Source organism: Hipposideros armiger, unplaced genomic scaffold, assembly GCF_001890085.2.
Source record: "Hipposideros armiger isolate ML-2016 unplaced genomic scaffold, ASM189008v1 scaffold_57, whole genome shotgun sequence".
NCBI classification, from domain to species: domain Eukaryota; kingdom Metazoa; phylum Chordata; class Mammalia; order Chiroptera; family Hipposideridae; genus Hipposideros; species Hipposideros armiger.
In genome coordinates, this window is record NW_017731407.1 from 520,846 (window position 1) to 547,818 (window position 26,973).

The window sequence follows — 26,973 nt, forward strand, 5'->3', positions numbered from 1 at the left end:
ATCTTTTGACAATTCTCAAAGAGAGGTACTGCTATCACAAATCTTAATATTCAGATAAGAAAATCTAGGCTAGGAGAAGTTATGTCATTTCTTTACAATAAAATTTTTCTTTAGCTACTCTAAAATATAATCCAATTGTACTATAACATATTAAAAACACAGGATATAAAAATAACTTCTAAAGACAGTCACTTAAATACATTTATTCTAAGATTGAATATAGGAAGATCAAAATATACAATTCTGACATGCCTATCCCAATGATCAAAAACTAATGATTAACTTTTTGTCATTATAAGCTATGCACACCCATACATATTCAAATTCTCTCCTATACTGCTAAAAAATATGAAGTAGAATCATTAGATGCTAATATTTTTCCAATTTTTTCAGTCCTATTTAACTAACATGATTGAATTAACAGTAGTCTAATCTTTTCCATAATGTTTGAAAAATAGCTTCTAGTCTAAAAAAATATTTATTTTGGCAGACTCTTTAATAAATGGGAAAACACAGGTTGGTAAAGTGACAACTTCTGACCACAAAGTAACTCATTAGAAGTAACCTACCTAGAATCAGAAGTTATTGAATTTTCCCCTTGTGGTCACACCACAAACCATGAAAAATATGTGGTTACCATCTGAAATACATTAAACTTCACTGGTATTTTAGTTTTCCTAAACCACTATCCATATAGAAATCAAATTAGTTTACTAAATGTGCATCAGCCATAGTCATATTTACTTAATTAAGAATTGACGAAGAAATATAATCTCTATGAAGTTGGGTGAAATCTCATATGCCATCCTAACTCTCCTCCAAAGCAGAGAATGCATCTAAAACATGTTTGGAAGTTAGTCATTTTTAATTGTTTGAATATATTTCAGTAAGTGGATGCTCTCTAGTTTTAGAAGCAGCCTCTTCAACTTTGACAGTTTTATTGGTTACAAAAGTTCTTAATTTCAACATCTGGGGGACAGTTAGAATGAATATGAGATTTCACTGAACTTAAAAGAGGTTGGTGTATTCTAAGACAGATAAACAAACAAAAACTCATAGACACAGAAAATAGTTTAGTGGTTACCAGAGAGTAAGGGGGAGGAGGATGGTAGAAGAGGGTAAAAGGGGTCAAATATATGCTGATGGCAGGAGAACTGACTCTGGGTGGTGAACACACAATGCAATATATAGATGATGTATTACAGAATTGTACACTTGAAACTTATTTTACTAACCAAAGTCACCTCAATAAATTGAATAAAAATTAAAAATTAGAAGTTCTTAATGTGAATCAAATTTGCTTCCCTAATTTTTGACCCATTTGCTTTGGTTCTTCCAAATAGAGCTATCTCTATAGTACATACTTTCTTGTGGCAGCTCTTCCAAAATTTGTAGACAGGCATCCCATCTCCCTAAGTTCTTTCCAGGTTAGTTATGCCTCAAAAGTTTCTTAAAGGACTGTTTTCTGACTTAACCATCGGCTGATTAATGTTCCTGCTGAAACATGATTCATGAAAGTGGTTAAGGGTCCCCACATTATCTGGACACTGTAGATTACAATGTAACCACAACTCCCCCAGCTGCCTCCATACTGTTATTAATGTACCCCAGGTCTGTGTTATTTTTGTAGCTAACTGTAGTTACTATGTTTAAGCAATCTGGTCACACATTTGATTGCTGAGTTTGTGTTAAATTAAAATTTCAAGTTGTTTACATTAACCCCAATCAGATTATGTCTTTTACACTCTAGTTTTTCAATCCGTCATTACAGTTTCTCTGTACTCTTAAGGCTGGGAGCTTGCTGTTTTAGCTATATTTTCAGTTCTGTATCATCTACTTGCCTGATAAGACTAGTTTCCTGTGTTTTCATCCAAGTCACTCATCAAAAATTGAATAGGTCATGGACACTAGCAAAGACTTTCAGCACACCACTGGGGACTTTAGCCCAGGCAGATAAATAACAACATACACAGGCACACATAAAAAGTTCAGCTTAAACTCCTAAAGGATTTTGTAATCAAAGGGTATTTAATTAGCAAAGAGTATTTAATTTCAGCAGATATTTAAGTTTTATGTTACATGGTTTCGATTTATTTTTACTTTTTAATTGTTTGGGGGGTATGGATTTAGAGAACGCCATAAGCTTCCATAATTAGAGCTTCTCAAAATGCTATAAAACAATTATTCTATGAGGTAGGAATTATTATTCCTATATGCACATTTAAAAACAAAATTTGGAGAGAGTAAAAAACTTAAGGTTATAAAGATAGAATTCAAACCCAGATGCAGGGCTCCAACTGTTCCAACCAGTTCTATTAACTAAATAGTTCAGTTCTCTTCTTCAGCTCTCTCAGCTATAATATTGTACCTGGGAAAATATCCTTTCCTTGAGTCTGTGTGGTATTCTCTCATAATAATACCACCTCAACTTTATTTCAATACTGCTATAAGGTGGAAATCGCACAGTCTTCTAAATGAACAAGAAAAAAGAATATGCAAATTCCTGAATGGACCTGTGTACATAAAATAGTTCTCATGCATACTCAGAAACACATATGTAATTATTTCTATCACATGAAAGATGTAGCAATACCATTTTGTAGAAAGCATTATTATCAAAGGCAGTATTTCAGTGGAGCCAATTAGCGACATCAATACTGCTGTAGTGGATCCAATTCTCACATTAGCCTCTTTATCAAGCAAATCAGCATAGGACACTAGAGGGAATTTGGGATTTTAGTCAGAAAAGGAGAGTTCAAATCTCTCTAACATTTACTAGTGCCTCAGGAGAGTATGCTATGACTCCTCGGGTCTCACTCTGTACTTTCTCCCAAAGTGATCTCTTTCAAAACAATGGCTCCACTTTCCAACTCTAAGTCAACAATTTTCTAATTGGTTTCTAGAGTGCGTGCCTCTGTTCTGAGATTTCGTCCTGTCTATCCTACTTCTCTTGAAGTCCCCATTGGAGGTCTCACAAAAACTTCACACTGAGCATGTCCTAAACAAACAAACAAACAAACAAACAACAAACCCATCATCTTTCTCCAATCTTCAGTGATCATTATTTCAGTTCAAGGTACCACCATCTACCCATCCACTTATGCCAGAAACTTGGGAAATACCCTTGGTTCCACCTTCTGCATTCTTCATAACCAATCACTACCTCCGATAGTTCTATTAAAAAAAGAAAACTCTCAAAAGTTTCCACTTCCCTTTGCTTCTTCTGCCACCTCCTGGTTCACACCACCATATTCTCTCCCCTGGATACAGCCAGTGCTACATAATTTGCCTCCATGTCAACTATTTCTTGACCCCAATTCACTACAGAGAGATATTTCTAAAATCCAAATCTTGTCATGCCACTCCCTTGCTTAAAATAATTCTAGACTTCCCCTAGAAAAAAGTTTAGATTTCTTACTGTGCCTTAGAGGGTGGCTCACATCACAAGCCTCATATCCTACCATCCCCTGACTTCCAACCCTACTAGATTTCTTTTCATTTCCTCAAATTCACTATTCTCTCTAATGTTGTACAGCTTACAAGGTTTTTCTTGCATTGATCTCCTGGGAAAGCAGTGATGGAATTACTTCCATTTCAGTATAAAGAATATCAGATAAGCAGACCACTCCACCTTGATTCATTGGAATGTTGAAGGAGTGGGACTGAGGAAAAGGGGAAGGAAATGAGTTACCAACCTGAATGAGCATCCAGCTGAACTGGCAAAGATACAGGTAATGTGTGACAGCCGCCACGGCCGAACAGCTCTCATCTGTGAGTTGGGGACTTGCATACGCAGATGCCAGAAACACCGTCTGTAAGAAATAAACACTTGTATTTTAAAATCATACTAAAAGTCAATCAAGAATATTCAGAAAATACACTGTTTTCTTAGGAGAATCTATGATTCAATGACTCAAAGAGACAGTAAGTTGATTTTCTGCCCAGACTGAAATGACTAAGACTTCTAAAAACGGCAATACATAGATTTTTATATTTCTAAGAAATAAATTATACGAATGTATACTACATGATGTTTTGAGCTGTTAAGAGGAAATTCTCAAAGTAAATCTTGTTATCATTGATAGACAAAAATCCCGCGAAATACATGTGTTTTCGCTATGGGGGACAGAGAAACGAGCGGAAATACCATGCCTTGTTTAAGTCAAAGCTAATGGAAGAGAAAAGAAGCAAAAGCTCTTACTTTACCCTCATGTGCAATCCTCTTGCTGAGAAGTAACACAGGTAACAAAGAGGACGAATTAAAATTTAAATTTCAAATCCTATGATTAATCCTCGTGTTTTTATTTCAACTGCTCTCAAGCCTTTGTTCAAAAGTAACCTTCACAATGAGGCCTCTCTTGACCATGCTATTTAAAATCATGCCCCTTCCTTTCTTCCTTCCCACCCACATGATTCCCCCGACCCACACTTTTCTTTCTTGTTGTTTTTTGTTAAAAAAACAGGACTTATTACCTTCTAACATGCTCTATAATTTGCTTATTTATTATGTACAAATGGGTTCCTTGAAAAAATAAAGTCAACAAAGTCGCCTTTCCAGAACATATCACAAATAGCTTTTGAATGATTAGAGCTTATTTTAAAAATATGCTTAGATGGTCCTAGATTTTAGCTTCTAACTTCTAAATTGTAAAATATTATAGGTCAAAATTGAACCTTCCTAAAGTCCACAAATATTCATTGAACACTAAGCACAATAACTAAAAGACCTTAGCAGCACAGAACTGAGTTTCGGCCAAAAAATAATAATCATTTTAACAGTTCATGTTCTGTCTTTTCACAAAGTGGCATCTATTTCCATAAAGTCTGTATATGTGTACTTACAATAAATTTGAGACTCTCTAATTCAATTCTATAATATGGAGTATGCTGAAGTTTTGTTCTGATCAACCTGAGCAGTTTGCTATGCATAAAATAATAGTGCAATCCAAATTGTAATGGAATAACCCTAGTTTTACGCATTCTATGAAATAATTTATAAATGGTATGCTAATTTAAATTATTATTCCTTTTGATATTATTTTCTTTAAATGAAATTAATATAGGATATTGTTTAAAACTGTATTTACTTTCAGAATACTGTTTTAACACCCCACATTCCCTTCTTAAGGTGTGACTTCACATTTTATTATGTTTTAATACCCTTTTCTAAATTATAAGAAGACCAATCTACTTTTGTAAACTATGAACATTTATCCAGAATGTTCTCTGAACTATGAGAAGTAGTTTTGCCCACGTGGGAGACTAGTCAGGAAGAGAAAGCTGAGGCGTCACAATGCATACTGCTACAACGGGGATGCGCTAAGAATACTTAGAGAACCAGCTAGTAGATGTAACCAGAACTACCTACAATTAAATTAAATTGAATTAAAATAAAAATTAAATGGTTGAAGTAAAATAAAATAAAATTTCCTAGAACATTTAGTTCACACATCTTTACTTTACAGCACATAAAGTAGGAAACAATGAAGTTGCACCATTGTTCTTTTACTCAAACACATAGAGATGACCAGGAAAAAGACTATTTTCACAGTCTGTTTTCTGGATGCATTAAGTTGAATATAGGAAGAAAAAAAGAGAAAAAAACAGAAAATTTTCAAAGATTCTCAGTCATTCATGTATTGATTCATTTGGTAAGTGTTTGAATACCCACAATCTACAAAGCATTATGCTATGTATGCAAGATGAAGAATATGATGGCAGAATACTATTGTGTACTAGCAAGGTGCTCCATGTTTTGTGTGTGTGTGTGTGTGTGTGTGTGTGTGTGTGTGTGTAACTCATATATTAGTGATGTGAAGTTATTACTGTTCTTATCCCAATTTAATAAATAATGAAAGAGGATCTGATAGGGTAATTAAGTTGTTTAAGGGTCATTGAAGAAGTTTTAAAGTAGGATTCAAACCCTGGAGTTCACATTTGTAAGACCAGAGTTCTTTTTAGAACACCATGCTACTGACTACAAAGCTAAATCAAGAACAAGTCCTATGTCAAAGGGCTGAAATTCTAGTTCACTTTTTCTCAATCCTTTTTGACCCACAGTCCACCAAAGGTTCATGCTAGCAATATAATATAATGCAATAGCAAACATAGTATTATTCTTAATTCTATACTGATATAACATACATACATCTTAACTAAAGAGAAAAGAAAAAGAAATATATTTACCAAAAGAGAGTATCTGATACATTTTGTTAATAACTTAAAAAATTTTTGGCTTCTTCTGGTTGATTAAAACTCTAGTGTAACAGCCCAGGGAGGAAATGATGAGGGAAAACAAAAAACCACACACATAAAAAAAAACCCTAGGTTTTTTGTTTGTTTGTTTGTTTTAATATATATAGCATGTATCTCTGCTTGGTTAGGCTAAATAATAATAATAAAAACTTTTTCTTGTGAACCTCAATTCTCAGTACTCTTTAATATATACTCCCCACCCCATGCACACACACTTTACTATGGACATTCTCATTCCTTTGGCTATGAAATGGCCTTTCTACTTCTTAACTAAAACCTTCTCCGTTTTTATAAGACCAGTTCAAATTCCACATGACAGGCTCCTAGACTTTCCTTTCTTTTTTTAAAGTGGCACAGTACTTGTTATTCAGCATTTACAATGAGCCACATATTGTCCTTACTAGTAGGAGAGTGCCTAAAGGCAAAGTTAGGCACACGATGCAATAAAATACGACAGATATGGAGTAAATTATCAGGAGGATGCAGTCAAGATTGCTTAGTTCTGCTTGTGGGAGTCAAAGAAATACCCAAGGAGAAAACAGAATTGCTTTGGTTTGGCCTACAAGTCCCATCTGCCCCACCTTCTCTTCTGAAGTTTATTTTCCACAAGACTTTTCCAAAAGTTCTACTCTAACTACACTGATTGCTATTCCATAACACATGTTCCATCATCTCTCAACTCTTTGCATTTGTTCACCTTCCTTCTAGCTTGAATTTCTGTTTCTCATCTTCCTCTGTTAAAATCATGTCCATTTTTCAAGGCATGATTGAAATGTCAATACTATTATGAATATATGGCTACTTTTTTCAACCATAAACAACCTTTTCCTCCTGTGAATTTTTAAAACAGGATTTTTTAACATAAAAACTGTTTTTTCCCATAAGCCTCAATTTTCCCAATTCTTAGATAAAATCAGCCTTAATCTCTTGGAAACTGTCAACTCCAAGAGATTAAAAATCAGCTCTAATCTCTTGGAGAACTGTCAACTCCAAAGAGGCAACAATTTGATCTTATCATCTATTATAATTATTTTAAAATACATTTCTTCAAAAAGAAAACAGTAAGTATTCACTATCCCATACAGACCCTGCCATGGATTTTAAGCATAGTGTTTTCTAAAACAGCTTTATTGAAGTATGATTGACAGATAATAAATGGCCCATGAAGTGTATAAACTCAAAAGCTTTGACACACACACACACACACCTATGAAACCATCATCACAATCAAGATAATTAACATGTACATCATCCCCAAAGTTCCCTCATGACCTTCACAGTACTTCCCCACACCATACCTTCTCACGTCCCCTAAGTAACCTGTTTTCTATCACTACAAATAATTTTGCATTTACTAGAATTGTATGTAATTGGAATCATATATATTTCACTCAGCACAATTATTTTGAGAGTCATCCAACATAATGTATCAATAGTTTATTCTCTTTTTATTGTTGAGTAGTATTCCAATTATGTGCCCTTTCATACATTGATGGATATTTGGATTGTTTCCAGTTTTTCACTTTTACAAAAAAAGCTGTCTTGAATGTACAAGTCCCTGCATAGACATATACTTTCATTAATCTTGAGTAAACATCTAGGGGAGGAACATCTGGATCATATGGTGAATGTGTATTTAATATTTTTAAAAATTGATAAATTATTTCCCAAAGTGGTTGTAACATTTTACATTCTCACCGGCAATATATAAGTGGCCAGTTGTTCCACATTCTCACTAAAACTTGCTCTGGTGAGTTAGTTTTTAAGATTTTAGCATTTCTAATAGGTACACAGTAGTTCCTCATTGTGATTTTAATTTGCATTTTGTTAGTTATGTTTTATTTTTCTTTTTTTTAATCAGGTGAAGTTCCCCTCTGTTCCTACTTTGTTGGGAGTTTTTATTAGAAATGGATAGTAAATTTTAGCAAATGCTATTTCTCTATTAAGGTTATAAAAATATGATTCAATTTTTGTTTGTTAATGTGATAAATTATATCGATTGATATTTGAATATTAAATCAACCATGCATTGCTGGCAATAGTCATCACTTTGTTATGATATATTATAATTTTGATTTACTATTGTATTAAGACTGTCTCCATCAATGTTCATGAGGAATATTGGTTGGAATTTTCTTTCTTGTAATGCCTTTGTCTCATATTTTTATCAGGGTAATTCTGGTTTCAGAGAATGAGATGGATGTTTTCCTCTTTTTCAATTATCTGGAAGAATTTGTGTAGAATTATTATTTTATTTTCCTTAAATGTTTAGTAAAATTCACCAGTAAAATCATATTAAGACTACAGTTTTCTTAGTGGGAAGATTTTTAAATATAAATTTAATTTCTTTAATAGATATTGAGCTATTCAGGTAACCTATTTCTTCTTGAATGAGTTTTGGTAATATGTGCCTTTTAAAGAATTTGTCTATTTCGCTGAAATTAGCAAATTGATTGGTATAAAGTTATGTATAATATTCCCTTGCCATCCTTTTAAGAGCTTTCTATTTCAATGATTTCTGTTCCATTCTTTATTATCTATTTCCTCTACATATTTTTAGTTTAAAAATTGTTTTACTTTTTATGTGGTCATATTTTTGAAACTTCACTTCTAACTATTATAGGCATTTAGTTCTATAAATTTCCCCCTAATATGGCTTTAGCAGGATCACTTACATTTTGATATATTGCTTTCATTTTCATTCAGCTCAAAATACTTTAAAATTTTTCTACTGATTTCTTTTTTGACCTATGGATTATTTTTAAGTATATTAATTATTAGTTTCCAAATATTTGAGGATGTTCAACTATCTTTCTGATCTTTCTGTTGTTGATTTCTAATTTAATCTTATTGTGCTCAGAGGACATGCTCTGTATGACTTTAATCATTTTGAATTTACTAGCCTGTGTTCCATGTGAATTTGATAAAAATGTGTATTCTACTGTTGTTGGGTGGAGTGTTTCACAGATCTCATTTAGATCAAGTTGGATGACAACATTTAAAAAATATTCTCTATTATTACTGATTTTCTGTTCTCATTTTTCTATCAATTACTAAAAGAGGCTTTAAATTCCCAACTATAATTTTGGATCTGTCAATTTTTCCTTGTAATTCTATCAGGTTTTGTATGGTATATTTGGAAGCTCTGTTATTAAGTACATGAATATTTAAGATTACTACATCCTAACAATCAAATGACTCTTTAATCATTGTGGAATATATCCTTAGTTCTTTTTGGTATTATTCTTTGCTCTGAAATCTACTTTGATGCTAATATAGTCAATCCAAATTTTTTTCCATCTTCTTACTTTCAACTTGTATGTCTTCATATTTGAAGTGTTTCTTGTAGTCAGCATATAGTTGTATCTTGTTTTTTAATTTAATTTAAAAATCTTCTTTTAAATGGTATATTTTGACCATTTGCATTTAATGTGATTTTGTGTGCTGGAATTTAATTCCATTATTTTGCTATTTGATTATTATTTGTCACATTTGTAAAAATTATCTGTGATAATTTCACATATGTGATAATTTCTTTCAGCTTTTGTATATTTGAAAACATCTTTATTTAACATTTACTTTGAAATACAGTTTGGTTGACAGGTTTTATCCTCCTTTGGGGCTTAAACATGTTGCTGCACTGTCTTCTCACTTGGACTATTTCTGAGAAGAAATCTGCTGTAATTCTTGTTTCTTCCTCTGTATGGAATTTTTTGTTTGTTTTACTTTTTGTTGCTTTTTAACACTTTATCACTGGTTTACAGCAATTTGATCATGATGTCCCTTAGTATCGTTTTTTCATGCTTCTGTCTGGGGTTTACTGTGGGTTCATTGAGCTTCTTGAATCTGTAGGTTTACAGTTTCAACAAATTTGGATATTTTTAAATCCTTGTTTTTTTCAAATGCTCTTTTCCAACCATGTTCTATTTCATCTCTATTTCTGGCACCCCAATTACACATATATGAAACCGTTAATTTTCCCCCCATAGCTCACTGGTACTTGATTTATTTTGATCCTCTCTTCTCTTTTATTTTCATTTTAAATAATTTATATCACTATGTCTTCAAATTTTCTTATTTTTTCTTCTGCTATTTCTAATCTGCTACTAATCCCATCTTGTGTATTTTGCTTCTCACACATTGTAGTTTTCATTTCTAAACGTTTCATTTAGTTCATTTCTACTTAACTTTGAACACATGGAATACAGCTATAATAAGTCTATTAATGTTCTAATTCTAGTCTGCCAATTCTAACATCTGTAAAAGTTCAATATTAGTGACTTATTCACTTAATCTCCTATGTATGTGTCATATTTTATTGCTTTCTGCCACATATTGTAATTTTTCATTAAATATCAGACATTGTGATTTTACTTCTTGGGGTGTTGGATATTTGTATTCTTCTTAATATTTTTGAGCTTTGCCCTAGGATGCACTAGGAAGCAATTTAATCTTCTCAATTCTTGCTGTTAAAATTTGTTAGGCAAGGTATAGTGCTCAGGGCATCATTCCGCAGGACTGAGGCGAGACCCTTCTGTGTGCTCTACTCAATTGCTTGTGAATTTTGAGGTTCTTCAGCCTAACTAGTGGGAACAGACACTATTGTTGGCCCTGTGAAGCATCTGGCATTGTTTCCTTCTATCCTTTCAGATTACTCTTTCTCTGGCCTTTCCTCACACACACACAGGCTAATCAGTGCTCAGCTAAATGCTAAGAACTTTGCATAACTCCAGAGTTCTTCTCTGTGTATTTTTTTTCCCCAGTACTCTGTCCTGCAAATTCTAGCCACCTTGGTTTCCCCACACTCTCACCTTCTCTCCTCAGTTCTTTTAGTTTGCGAACTCCTGCTGGGTTCTTCCTCTTTGTGCCACCACCTGGAAAATCTTATAAGGCAGTATTCCAGGGCAGCTGTTAAGCTCACCTTGTTTGTTTCCCATACCACAGGAACCCTATCCTTCATTGCCTTGTGTCTAGTCTATTGAAAATTGTTTCATACATTTTCCCATTTTTTATTAGTTTCAGATTTGAGGGTAAATCTGGCCCTTGCTATTTCATCTTGGTTTGAAGCAGAATCTAGTAGATAATTAATACCTTTTGAATCTTGTTATTAGTATTCTATCTTTTTCCTCAATTAAAATATTTACCATTACTATGGTGCTCTGTCTTGAGCTCAACTAAAAAGCATTTGAATCTAAATTATCCATATACTTTATTTTGTAAATTTTTAAGCTCACATTTTCTAATCCACTTAGCTTCCTGACCACAAAAAGTTTTATACTCTTATACTCTCTTCTTTCAAAGTTAGCTAATGAGTAAGCTATTTTAAACATTAGTTTTAATCATAAAAGGTATTTTAAGTTATTTTTAAAAATCACAAAATGTTGAGCTCTGAATTATCTCTGTGACTTATAAAGCATTTACCTCTACAAAATCCCTTTTAGTAGAAAATTGTGTATAACTTCAATCTGATGCTAAAGGCACAGATAGTTTTGCATGCTGCTGATGCACTGGCCACTGTGGCATTGCCAATTATCACAGCATTCACAAGTGTATTGACATTTCCATGACACTAATGCAATTCTGTGGTGACAGACTCCCTTTTGTTTAACCTTTATCAGCATTATCTGTGCAACTTTTAAAAATTTTAAAGAAACATTAAAACTGTAAGAACTTTAACAAAGCATTAAACATAAAACACCAATAGAACTTTGTGATAATCTTTAATTCCTTATGCAACAGGGTAGAAGCCAGAAATGAAAAACGTTAGTTGAAGGAAAGGATTTTTTCCTACTTAACTATGCTCAGTAGAGATCGCCTGGAACATGTTACTATAAACAAAGCACTTGGAATAATGCCATACTTAATTTCTTGTATATTTTCTTCATTACCTGGTGATCACATAGTATGTTTACTACTTTTGTTTTCTGGACTAACATATTTTTCACTGGTATTTCTACCTTATCCCTTAAGAGGATGTTTAAGCTTCAGGCATATTTTGTCAATACCAAATCTTACTTTTACTATTATTAAAAATATCTTACTTAACATTATAACCAATTTCACACAGCTATTCTTTTTTCCCCCACACTGGCTAGAAGACTAAATATTCTTGGATAGCCTTCCTATGGTCTTCACATCCAGCAAAGTAAAGTCTCTTATGCTCACTTTCATGGCACGTTCTCTCTTTCTCTCCTTCTCCCTTCTTCCCTTCTGTCTTTCCTTCCCTTCCTCCCCCCTTCCTCTCTTCCTTCCTCTTTCTTTTTCTTTTCCTTCTTTATTTCTTTCCTTCTTTCTTTTTCTTCAGTCTCAAAAAAATTCCAACTCCCTATATTTTATACATATTTTGGCTGTTATATAATGTATGAAACCAAAGACCTCTAAAAGCTAAGCTAAATATGCTTCTGAATGTCTTAGGTGTATCAGGGAGGTGTTTTATGCAATGCAATAGTTTTTGGCAACAAATGAGTGTCTGAAACCGGTCTGAACAGGTTTTTATCGTTATTACTGTTTTATAGTTGCCATAGTGAAAATACAGTACAAAAATCAACCAACATATAGTTTTCAAATGGCACATTCCATAAGTGTCCTATCTTTAGTGTATCCTTGTCCATGCTTCTGTAAATAACACAGGGCACAGATCTCCTAGTGTTGCTACATGTTACTGTCAGAACATGCAGCTTGTTGCTTTCTCACCACATCTAACAATTAATATATACAAACACACACCATTAAGTAAATCAGTAGCTATTAGAGTCAGAAGCTGGTGAGGATTGAGAGTGTCCACTCAGATTGTATATGCCCACCGTCAGATTAAGTTATTTGTTTTAATATATCATTTAAAATAAGTCAGTCAATCAAATGTTAATTCTCATTAAAAAAAAAAAAACCTCATGTCTACACACATCTCAATTTTTGTCTCAGCTCATCTTTGCTAAACTAGATTGTAAGGATATCTGCCACCTACAGATAAAAGGCATTTTAAAAGGTCAGTCTGTAAAAGACAATAGTGGAATTTACAAAATAAATAAATGAATAGATAAATAAATAAATAAATAAAATTCTTAGTCCTCATTTTAGAATATATTTGGAGGTATTTTATTGTGCTTTTATTTCATTTCTTTAAAAGGTAATTTTCTCTCTGAAAAACAGGTCTTTCTGAGTCATTCATTAACACCAACGCTAGTCTTTTTCATCTGGTACACAATCGAACAAGCACTAACTCATTTTTATCAGTAACAACGATAATAATAATTACCATTTAATGAATGGTTATTATGTGCCAGGTACTGTGCTAAATGCCCTAGAAGACATAATTTCATCTTATCCTTAAATAACCCATAAAATTTAGGGATCACTGCCTTCATGTAATAGAGAAGCAAACAGGCTTAATAAAACTAAAAAAAAAAAAAAAGCTTGGAAAAAAGGCCTTATGTTTTACGTACTACTTGAATATTTGATATATTTTGTTATTAAAAATCAGCTTCAGCTTAACACTTAGTTACTTCAGTATTTTATTAAAATATAAAGTACTTTTTAATTACTATTGATAATTACTTGATCAGGCTATTGTCGTAGTTCAAATTAAATAAGCATAGACAAACCTCTATTCACAATTAGAAAAACTAAACACACTTCTATAAGCCTTAAAAGAAAAAAGCTGTTATCTTTTATCTAGGTTTTTAATAAATAAAAAAATGCAATCAATTGCCTACCACCATTAATATACTCTTTCTCTCTTATGTTAATCTTTGCACCATTTCCCAATTTAGAGTTATGCAAGAGAATTATAACAATTATTATGAAGGAAAGACATACATTTTCATGGTTAATTTGCTTCAATTCATAGTTTTACTTCAAATTAAATTAAATAGCTGAATTGTTATACACAACTTTTTAAACTTTTCACTTGAATTGTTATTCTTTAAGAGCTGGGCAATTTGCACTGATTTTTATCTGTAATTTCATAGAGGTCATTACATTCATTGGTAGTAAAATAGGTGCACGGGCAAGGTTGAGGGCAATAGCAGGATATCTGGAAAGTGGCATGACTGAATCAACTCTGGTAGGGATATGTAATATTTAGAAAAGATAGCTCAAATAAAGGAAATATGCTCTACATACAGTGCATGTGGCCCTCTGAAAGAAACTGAGCACCTATGATCCAGAGTGGAGGCTATCTGAGGTATTACAGCAGTTTATAGAATCTAATTAGCCAGCCCACAAGAACTAAACAACCTAATCACTTGCCTATAAGTAACTTGAGAAGCTTAGTATAATGTTAACAAGCTGAGTTCTTTTATCATACATCATAAATCTAACATGGAAATAAAAACTAAGATTGGACATTTTATTCAAATCAAAAGAGCATGTGGGTGTGCCTAGATTTCTTCACTGTACCACTCACCCAACGATGCTGAGCTCTGGATCTGGGAAGCAATACTCATTGTGTGATGCAATGAAGGAAAGGGCCAGAACTGTAGAAATTAGGCTAGCATGTTTCACCATTTCATATCTTTGGAAGAATCTGAGGCTACAAATGTAGATTTCCTCTCAGTGTATCATAAGAATCTACCAAAGACATTTAATTTTTTAAATTAAAGGGCTCAGAGACACTCAACTTTTCAAATTCCTGAGTCATTTCATGAAGAAAACAAAAATAACAATACAGTATAGTGATGACGGTCATGAGCTCTGAGCCAGAATGGCTCTATTTCTTATCACTTGTATGAACTGTGGAAAATTATCTCTCTGTGCCTCTCTTTTATCATGTATAAATAAAAATGATAAACATAGTATCTAGCTCATAGGGTTGTTGTGAAGATTAAAAGTATTAATAAGTGTAAATTTTTATGCCAGTGTCTGTCATAAAGTGAGCGTGGGTAACTTGTTCAAATAGGTGCAATTAGTTACATCAAACTGAATAGGTTGATGAATAGCTAGCACCTGAAGGCTACACTTATTTTCAACTGGTAAATAACTTGGAAGTCAATAAAATCATATTTTAAAGAAATACAGGATTCGATGGTATAAATAAAGTCACAGCTTCCTACAAGTTTCTCAGAGTTTGATCAATTTGAACTGTATTTTAATTTTGTTGTTGAAGTGGAAACATCAGAATGTTTATGAATTGTCAAGAGTCTTCATTATCTGAGTATGTCAAAAGCAAAACCAAAACCATAAACTGATTGTGCTAAAAATAAAGTACATCCTCTAAGAAGATCTAGTATTCCTGGAATTGTAGAACTAAGCATATGAATCCTAAAATTGTCCTAAAATACTGAGTATTGTAGGTACATTGGGCAATGTTTTGACTCAAACAAATGGGGAGGGAAGTAATCAACATTTATTGAGTTCTGAAAGTGTGGTAGGCTTTCTGAGGTTTTCTGGAGATAGGTTATTTCAATTTTCAGAATAGTCATAGAAGATTATTTTCCCTGTGTGTAATAGTTAAGGAAACAGAAACTCAAAAGTCTTACAGTTAACCAATGGCAGAGCTTGGATTGGGCTTATCTGACCCTTATTCAATTCTCTTTTTGCAACTGCCTGATGCTTTTTCAAAAAGATTATTTTTTTCAGTTGCACTTGACATTCAATACCATTTTATATTACTTTCAGGTGTACAGCATAGTGGTCAGACACGGATATAATTTATTGCCTGATGCTTTTATTCTGTTTCATGGAATTGCTGAAATTCAGGCAAGGGCTGCCATTAGTTCTTTGAATGTGGAGACAGAATTGAGACTTGCCACATGACTTTCAAGAATATTTCTGTTAATACCGGTGTTCCCATATACTTTGTCAAAGCTGGCGACTCTCACAAGTAATTCAGACTGTTCTTTTCAATGAATACATTTTAAACTGTTTTTAAATGTTTTATCTTAATGCTAAAATTTATATTCTTGAATTGATAAAATGGGTGACATAAAAATTATCGACAGAAAATCAAGTGCCTCCCTTTAAAATTTTTTTAAATAAAAATTCTTTTCTTTTTTTTAAAGATTTTATTGGGAAATTGAAGGAAGGGAACAGCGTTGAGGAATCAGAGAAGGGGAACAGACAAGTTGCCATCCTTTTGTTCTTCAGTCTAGTTGTGGAGGACGTCGCTTCACTGGCCCATGTTGGTATTATTATTGTGCTCTTCCCTGGTGAGGCAGTCGCTCTCTGGCCATTGGATGGCCGGTCACAGCAGCTCACGGCAGCTCACACCTTCTGCCGGCTGCTCACGCTGGCTGCTGGCCACACATGGTAGCTTATGGCAGCCCACTGCAGCAGGGGCTGCAGCCTATGCCATCACCAGCGACTCATGGCAGCCCAGCTCCAGGTCGAGCTGTTGTTCACCATCTTAGCTGTAGAAGGGTAGTGTCACTGGCCTTCATGTGGGATCCGAAGTGGGGCCCTGCTGCTCAGAGCTGGTGCTCTCAAGCCAACTCTTAACCAATGCACCCCTTGGCCAGCCCCAAAATTTCTTATTATTGACAATTTGGCAGTATATAAGAAATAAGAGAGGGCTATGTACAAGAAAACAGGGCAAATCAACATAAACAGGTTAAGGTCTACAGAAAAGTTCACTTCTGTATTTAAATGGCAGAAATTTGAGGGGACAGTCTGATACTTTCCCCTTATTTTATCTACAGAAAGTTCAACTGAGTTCCCATCCCAAAGGAGAAAATCTGTTTTTCTGATAGGGCTATAAAATACTATCTAGAATAAGACAAGGACTTATGGAAGCTGAATTGTACTTTGATCATATTACATGAGTTCAGTAACTACAGATCAACCTTTTGGCAATTTCAAGTATCCAGAATGCTCTAGACTTCAAAATAGCCTACCCTTTCACACAAATGAGACTTAACTCACAGGTACCAACCTTGATCAGAAAGTAGCAATGAAAATAAAAGGGCTCAGACATAACAAATAGTAGCTCGTGACTCATTAGAAAGAAAAGAGCATGCCAACTGCCTAATGACATCCATAAACATCATGAGCTAAAGTAAAGATTCTCTGGAGAAGTGGCAGAAACCAAAAGAAAGGAGAGAAAACAGATGGAGGTGAAGTGGCAGCAGGGCACAGAGAGTAGTAGTGGAGGCACTATCTTTGCAGTAGAGATAAACAGTAGCAATAACAGAAGAGATAATTTATAAAGGTTCATCGTAGACTATGGCCAAATATCAATGCCTCATATAATGGAGTTTTGGATATCCATATAAAATCTTCATCAATTTTAAGTCTGTGTAGAAATTTCAACCCTCATTCTTAAGAGAAAATTCCACTTCAGTAATGACAAATAAAAGAGCTTTATAGTAGTACCACTAATTTGCATGAGCATACTACAGCAAATTATTCATTTTCTGAAAAATTAATATAGCTTTACGTACAGCATTATTTATATCCTTGAAAGTAGCTCCAACTCCAAGTAACTTGGATTTAATAAACTCTGAATTCAGATTTTAGCAGGCCTCACATCTTATTTATTGAGATATCTCAAACATTTAGTATACTGGCTAAGATCTGTCAAGAATTAATTTTTTTTTCTTTTTCCTAACACTTGATGTCCCAAATGTCATCAAAATGTCTTCCTTTCAATATTTCCTTTATCTTCGGGTAAAGAAAGAAGTCTTTGGGGGCTAGATCAGATGAGTAGGGAGGGTGTTCCAATACAGTCATTTGTTTACTGGCTAAAAACTCCCTCACAGTGTTGTGTGAGTAGTGCATTGTCATAATGAAAGAGCCATGAATTGATGGTGAAAAGTTCAGGTCATCTAACTTTTTCACATAGCCTTTCAGCACTTCCAAATATTGGGTCTTAGGAAAAGTCATGACGTATTTTGTCTATGTTTTCCAAAGGTCATTTATTTATATAAAGAACAAAGATCAATCAATGATATATTGCCCATTTTGCTTGATAACCTTTTGCCATCTTTCAGTGAGCTTCATAATTCCTCGTTCATTGAAGAACCTGTCTTTATTTGTGAAAAACTGAACAAGGTGCTGATTTACAACCTCATCTGAAATGAATGTTATAACACGCAAGGAGTTTTGAAGAGAGTGAAACAAGTGGAAGTCTGATGGCACAAGGTCAGGTGAATATGGTGGGTGTGGCAACACATCCCATCCAAGCTCCAATCATTTTTGACGGGTGATCAAACTTGTGTGTGGTCTCGTGTTGTCGCGATGGAACACAACTACTTTACAATTAACAAGCTCTGGATGTTTCTGGATGATGGATTCATTCAAATTGTCCAATTGCCGATAGTACACATTCAAATTGATTGTTTGGTTACTTGGTAGAAGCTCGAAAAACACGACACCTTTAACATCCCACCACACTTAAAGTATAACCTTTCCCTGATGAATGTCTGCTTTCGATGTCGTTTGAGGCGAATTATCATATCGGGACCAAGACATTTGTGCACCACATTGTTGTAAACAATCTACTTCTCATCACCAGTTATCAGTCGCTTCAGAAAAGGGTCGTTTTCCTCACATTTAATGAGCATATCGGAGATGTTTATATGCGCCATCAAATGAACTTCTTTGAGTTCATACAGAACCCAAATATCGAGCTTGCTTACGTATCCCAGCTTCTTCAGGTGGTCGTGAATGCATGAATGATGGATATTCAATGTTTTTGCAATCTCTCATGTTGTGTAACGTGGGTTTGACTCGATCAATGCCTTTATTTTGTCATCATCAACCTCGGTGGGCCTCCCTGTCTGAGGAGCATCGTAGAGATCAAAATAACCAGCACGGAATTTTGTTAACCATCATTGGCACTGACGTTCTTGTAGAGCATTGTCACCATAAACTTTATGCAACTTTTCACAAGCTTGATGCGCATTCTTCCCTTTATGGAAGTAAAACAGTAAAATATGGCAAAAATGCACAGTTTGGTCTTCCGTCTTCAACTTGTTGTAAAATCTCCAAAACTCAACCAAATTGCTCACTTTTATTGTAGAATGAAGCTAGAACTGTCAGCTGTCAAATGACAGCAATAACATAGATGTGAATGACTCTAGTACTTCCAAAAATGAACTAGTACCATCTGTTGCAAACATGCATCATGACTTTTCCGAAGAACCAATAGTAAACTTGGTTAACTGTTTGTCCAGTTGGTACATTCATAATGAATAATCCATTTGATATCAAAAAAGGTTAGCAACATCATTTCAACAAATTCATGAACTTAATTGTCAGACCTCGTATAACCCTTAATGAATGTTTACTACACTTAAAACACAATCAGAATATTGAATTGGGTTGTCTCTTTTATAAATCTCCCTTCAATATCAGGCCAATTAATTGCTATTTCAGCATCATGTATTTATTTACTTACTTTTCCTTTTCCTTCCACTAGAATCTAAATGAAAGATACAGCGTAATCATGATTTTGTTTTTAAATCGTGTGCACTCAAATGTCTTTTGCACTGATTCCTAGACCAACTGTGGTCACCAGGTATCTAGAGAAAGGATAGAATCCTCTATTATTAGAACTATGAAATACCTTAAAGACCAGCAATTAGCCCAGAGGAATGAAGATTATTTAATTCACTAAATATCTTTGATTAGCTTCTAGATATCAAAAATTACCCAGGCATTGTGTACACAAGAAATAAATGAAAACAGACTTGAAGTTTGCCCTTACAGAATGTTCATGTGAGGAAAATAAGCCAACAGATGAATATACAACTAAAAATATGGTCAGTACAATGAAGGAGAATATACAACAAGAGTTTGTACTGGTTTGAATAATGTCACCCTAGAATTCATGTCCTAGAATCTCACAAGTTGACTTTATTTGGATATAAGGTTTCTGCAGATGTCATTAGTTTAGATGAGGTCATACTGGCATAGGGTGGACCCCTATTTAATGACTGATAACCTTATAAGACAGACATGTGAAGAGACATAGACATGTACACAAGGCCAAGGGCCCTGTGACGATGGAAGGGGCAGAGATTGGAGTGATGCATCTGCAAGTTAAGGCATACCAAGGATTTCTGGCAACCACCAAAAACTATGAATAGGCAAGGAAGGATGCTTCTCGAGAGCCTTTAGAGAAATGTGGCCCTGCTGATATCTTAATTTTAAACACCTAGCCTCCAGAACTGTGAAAGAATACATTGCTAAGTTTTTGAGCTGTCCAGTTTGTGGTACACTGTCATAGCACCCCCAGGAAATGAATACAGGCTCCACTTAATTGGCAGGTCATGGGAGGCCTCTGAAAAAAGTGACATTTTAGCTGTCATCTTAAGGACAAAGAAATGACAGGTAAATGTGAGAAGAGAGGTTTTGTAGGCCGAAGAAACACAGTCCCAGGATAGGGAAGAGTTTGTCCGATTCAAGAAGCTGTATGATTTGTCCAAGGTCATAAGGCCAGGAAGTAGCAGGACTGGTACTTGGTTCCAAGTCTCCTAATTCAAAAGGTCAGGGGTTAAAGCTTTCATAATACATCCCAGACCTCAGAAGATCCTCAAAACAAGTTGCTGACCAATCAACCAATCAACCACCCACCCACCCACCTCTCACTGTTCAATTTTCTTGGCAATTAAAAGTGAAGCATAGCTAGAGGCAGGCAATGCAGATATTACAGACAAAGGAGATTTTTATGAGAGGCAGGAGAAGGCAAGTGTTATTTAGAACTACTATATGATCTTCCTTCCTAGCCAAAGCATCCCAATGAAACATGGGTGAGGACCAGCTTAACCAGTCTCCATGGCTGGTGATTATTTACAGCTCCTAGATATTTCACAGGTTTTGTTTGATCTGCTTGGTGTTTTAAAAATTCAGATATTTCACACAACAGTTCAGATATTTAATTTTTCCTGAAAAATAAGAAGCTCTTGTCATAGGGAATGATTAGTTAGAGTTGGATAGCAGCTTCCACTTAAAAAGGACACACATTTACCAGTTACCACAGCTTCTGCCCGTCCCAACAGCCTCCCTTAAATAGCTTCTCTGGCCTCTTGTAGGCATTCTGAGCCTGGATCTATAAGACTAACTTTACAGTCTTCAGTCTGACCCCACTTTATCTGTACACTGAAACCTCTCACTTTTCTCATACTCGGAACCTATTGTTATCTCCAAGAAACGCCTCAATCTTCTGTAAATTTTTCACATGTACTCCCCCTCCTTCTCTCTCTTTTAGTCAATCCTACCCATCCTCCAGGGAACAACTCAAGTTATGGCCCTTTCTCCAAAGGGCCATTATTTTTCCAGAGCTAACTCCTTATTGTGTCTGCTACTTAGAGCTTTCTTAATTGAATGCAGCCTGGCATTGCTAGTTAATTGTCAAGTACACATGAGTATGTTTAGCCAAAGATTACAGAACCATCATGAACTCCTTTACTACCATCTTAGCACTTAGCACCTACAACACACTCGGTTAGCTTTCAAAAAGTGGCGAATAAATGGGGTCAATGAAGCATCACTGAAGAAAGGTTGGCTAGTGAATGATTCTCACTATTCCCCTTTAAATCACATTAGCTAGGCTTTTTGCTTTGCCCTCTTATTTCTAGACAATTCCTTACTTAATAGGTATCTACCAAAGAATGAAGAAGATAAAGAAGGGTATAATGCTCTCTGAGAAGAAAGACTGGGGTTAATGGCTAAAGTAAGATTATTAGATTATCTAAGCTTTCTGTGATCCCCATTATCATGGAAAATTTAAAATCAATTGTATCATCATATTTTGACTTCCACGGTCATTATAATATGAGTTAATCCTGGGTAGCTTCACATAAATGAAATGTCAAGATGTAATATTAAGTTAGCTACGGATTTTATTGCATATGCACCTGAATTTATTCCTGTTCTGCATGACAGTCTCCCTTGGCACTGAATCTTTAAATTCTTGAGGATATCTGTATGGCTGAGAATTTGGGTAAAACAGATCTCCCAGTTCTTTCTCCAATCCCTGTATTTTCAGTGGGTACCGGGTTGGCAATGGATCCTAGAATGAAACCATGTAACAGGTTTTAAGTGATTTTGGATTGCTGCCTGGTAGTAGTAAAACCCCAAATTAATGAGACAGAACTGATTGGAGAATGATGAATTTGAAACATACCAGAAGTCCCATAGCCACCCTCTTACCCAATCAATTTAACTCATTCTTGAAGGTCATTCTCATTTTTAAAAATGTCTACTTATATTATAAATTTTCACAAGACTGATCATTTAATATCAATCAATTTTATTTCCTTTACTTAAGAAAATCTTTTGTGACTTTAATCTTCACTGAGGGTTATAAGTGATTTCCTGTCTCTGTTGATTTAGAGCAAATAGATGTCTCTCTAATGAACATTCTACAATATTGTAATTCAACATCATTTGGAAGTAAAGTTTTATTTGCTTTTGATAGTGATATCTGCTTACAATATTTAAAAGAAGTGCTTTTACTTGGCATGACCTTATTAGGAATTCTCCAATAAGAACAAAATTCTGTTCTTATTTTTTTCTTAGGAAATGTTCCAAACTAAGGATGCTATTTTACCAGTATTCATATTCTACTCTAAAGGGGAAGGGGAAAAAATGGCAAATTCCTGGAGGGTGGAGGGGGGGGGGAGAAGGGAAATGCAGAAAGCTCTGCTGTAATACAAACAACTATTTCTGTGTTTGTTTCACAGAAGAGTAGGAAGCATGTGAGAGCATTATGCCCATAGCCATGCATTCAAATGAGAGCCTCTAAATGGCCTTTACAGCTAACCTTTGAAATGAGGCATTGACTGAATGTATTCCCGTTCTGAGTGCTACTCTTCTCTCCTGGTCCCACCTCTTTTTTGTCCCTGTAGTTACTAAGTAGGAGCACTGCTGGCTCGAACTGGCTAGTTCCAATCTTTGCAGCATCCTTCCTCTCTTTCACTGGGCTTCTGTCTGAGTCAGAATGGAGCATGGCTTTTGCCTCCATGCAGCTTGTGCAATTAACCCACAAACCGAAAGACATTATGGCGTATTAGTCACTATAAGCAATCAATACGCTAATTATCTGAAAAGGTAATATTAATTAAAACAAATATAACTGCATGTTTACTATTTATTATCATATTTCAGCTAGTCTCCTGGCTCTGGCAGTTTAACAGCTTTTATCCCTTGGTTAATCATAATTTTTTTTTTATAATTGTTCTGTTTGCTGTTTATGAAGTCCTGCAGAAATATTTGTATAAAAAATTTGAAAAGACTTGAAGGGAAGTTCATTAAAAATCCTAACGTTTTCTGTTTTTCTACTGGACAGACAGCAAAAGGAAACAGTCCTGAGTCATCCAACAAAAAGAAAAGTAGAAAATGTCACTGATATGGTGGCAGTATTTTAAGCAATGACACTGGTTTTAGAATCAATTATTTAAGCACTGAATATGTCCCTTTTGCAACAATACCTGTTCCAAAGTAATTTTTATTTTCAGAATAAGTATATTTCTTTACCAAAATTCAAAGGAAATAAAAGGAATTTAGCACAGAAATATTATATTCTGATGAAATAAAAATTAACACAGTCACACCAAACACATGCTACCCCATTTAACTGCAGCTTCCCTTCTAGTGTTGAGGATTAAAACTTATTAAAACCAACTTATGAGCAAAGTTTTGGCCTCAGGCTTCTGTACTTCTAGGCCTCTCAATAACAGTGCATGTGAGTGTGTATGTGTGTGCTGTGGGAGACAGAAGAGGGGCAGAGAAAAGAGGAGGGCAATGTGATAGGGTGGGAGACTTTCAGTCATAGCTTTAGAATTCCCTTAGATGCTAACACACACTTCATGAATCTAATGGGATTTACCAAACTGAACCAGCTGGGAGAACTGAACTTGGCCAAAGAGCAGGCATCACATACTAGAAAGTGAGCTTTTGCATGAGCATGTGTTTTGTTTGGCAAGTACAGTGCTTTTAATAATGTTTGGAGTACAAATGCCCTTAGGCAGAGCATGTACTTCCTGTGTCCCCACTGTTACCACTCCCAAATTTTTTACACTTGTCTTCATTCACACATTTATGGTGTGACTATCCTCTGAATGACTTTGAGTCTGTGACCCCATAGAAGCTGAGATGAGTTTTACAACCCATCATCTCCACTGGCCATATCCTAAAACCTACCTCTAAGCTCTTGACATGTTTCCCTCTCTAGGAATTTTGTCTCAGAAGCATATTCGCTGTGGTCATAGACATGGCAGCATACACAAAATCCAAGTCTGTCTGTCCCAAGCATATATGCAATTAATTAGAGCCTTGTACTGAAAACCATCTCACTTGCATATCATCCTTTTGCCAGTAATGGACAAACTTGGAACGAGAAGTAATATCATCAAAATCATGGATGACTCATATTCAGAGTAAATGTCAACTATACTTTGCCTTTTGAATTATCTTAGATTCTTAGAGAAAACTAGAAAATGACACAAATAATGTATTTCTCCTTTGTGGAACTGTTTGAACACTGAGTGTGCGCTATATGTCACAAAGTAAAATGCAACTAATTTTACATAAGACAGAATCAGATTTATATCTAAGTCCTTAAAAGACAATCGGGAAGGTGGTAGATTCTTTGCCTATTTACATTCCTTCCCTGAAATAATGCACTTCCTTTGCTCTTCTGCTAGTTTGCAATAAATGCTAGGAACCATTTATAGGAACAGTTCTAGAGGAGGAAAAAAGTCAACAATGGAATTTTGAAGGCCTAAAGAAAATAAGAATAACAAGTTGTATGCTTAGGAAATATGTTCTTTTTGAACTGTACAAAAAGGTGAGGTAAGGTGAGAATGACAGGATCTTCCACGGGTATGGGAAACTCTAAAATGGCATGAGTGTTGAAGGATAAGATAAATGTGTCTAATCTCTTAAGCTCTCCAAGAAAAGATAATTGTCTGTTTTTCATGAAGCCACACAGAAATGATCTTGCTTATGGAGCTTTTGTAAGGATCAAATAAAATTATTTTTTTTATTTTTCCCTCTTGTTCAAACAGGTTGTTTGGGGATTCTAGTTCAAGATACACAATGGCTTCATGCAGAAATGTCTATTCTAAATATAGCCCAATTATGGAATAAAAATAAAACAAAACAAGACAAAAAAACGGTTAGAGGAGTAAAAATCACATTGAAATACAGTGAAATATTTTTGTGAACCAAAAGTGGAACAAAAATCAAGACACTGGGCAGGTACTTAAGCATTGATCCTACTGGGCTATGCGTGTGGGAGTATGCTGAGATATCAGAAATTCTGGATCCTGTGGGGTAAAGAGAAATTAAAATGTTTCACAGGAATAGGGGGCTTCGGGAGGCATGTACTGATGCCTCACGACCTCAACTTTCTAAAAAAAAATCTGATACAGTTTCTACCAACTGTTGCCTGTGTTAGCATCTTGTGGAGCTAGAGGACTCAGTAAGAGAAAATACAAATGTCACCATTTGACTCCAAGACTAGATTGATCACATCCCCATTAGTACTATGTTATTTTAAATCTGAGTTCCAAAATAGGGGCTCTAGGTTATGGAGAAGCTGGCTGAGGCCATTATTTGTTGAACACCACCCCCCCACACACACCGCCCTAGCATGCAGACTCAGGCGGCTACCATATCTGAGTCTCCATCAACCTGGCTAACACCATTTGTTTGCCACACCCTGGTGATTCTGACATCCCACCCCACCCAACTTTCAGACACATCCAAGCCACTTGCAGTGGCTTTTCTGTACAAACAGCCTGCCTTGGCTTATGTGCACTTTCCTAAAATCTCTCAAAGGTTCATAAAACCCAAACAAGCAGTATCCGCTTTGGCACATCCCATACTTCAGGCTGAGCACCCCTAAGTCTAGTACTAGCGACATCTGGCCTTGATTCATAGCTTGGTCTCTCGAGGCACCTCCAAGCCCAGGGTGAGTGGCAGCCATCTGCAGATTGCTCTGTGGCTCATATCAGGTGGCCCCAGGCAGGACACAGGCTGCAATTGAACTTGGCCTGCAGTAGGTACCCTCCCAGGAGGCCCTGGGGCTGGTACTCCTAGTGGCCAGCTTTGGACCAAGCCAGGGCATCACCCAGCTGCCTCTGAAGGATGACACACTCAAAGGGCACACTGGGCAGGCACCAGAGCCCTGCTAAAGTAAATCCTGCTCTGTAGGGTCAGCCCTTGCACCACAACTCCTCCACCGTAGTTACAATTAGTTCTCACAATCAGTGAGCCTAAGCATCAATCCCTCTCACTGACATACAAACAGCAACCATGGCTCAACTACAACAGGAGGGTACACACAACCCACAAAAGGAACACACCTGGAGCACCTGGCTCTGGTGATCAGGAGACTGTGCCACTGGATCCCACAGGACACCTACTATATGAAGTAACTCTGCTAAGTCAGGGAGACATAGGAGCCCTATCTAAGAAATAGAAACAAACACAGGGAGGCAGCCAAAATGCGGAGAGAAATAAACATGTCCCAAATGAAAGAAAAGAACAAAGCTTCAGAAAAACAACAAAACAAAATGGAGCCAGGCAATTTACCACAAGCAGAGATCCAAACACTGGTTATAAGGATGTTCAAGGGTCTCAGGGAGAACTTCAACAAAGAGATAGGAAACATAAAAAGAGATAAAAAAACATAAAAAATGAACCAGTCAGAAATAAAGAATATAATAATGGAAATGAAGAATACATTAGAGGGAATCAACAGTAGATTAGATGAAGCAGAGGATCCAACCAGTGATTTGGGAGAGAAGGTAATGGAAAACACCCAATTAGAAC

The 26,973-nt window shown here is 35.4% G+C and overlaps 1 protein-coding gene across 1 annotated transcript in view; it reads right to left on the reverse strand.

The window, feature by feature from the left end:
• The window catches only part of ADGRV1 (adhesion G protein-coupled receptor V1), a 548,236-nt gene that overhangs the window by 196,276 nt on the left and 324,987 nt on the right, over positions 1–26,973 (reverse strand). The window contains exon 78 of the mRNA XM_019641108.1: positions 3,696–3,812. Coding sequence (XP_019496653.1) covers positions 3,696–3,812 — 117 coding nt within the window. The remainder of the gene's footprint in view (positions 1–3,695; positions 3,813–26,973) is intronic.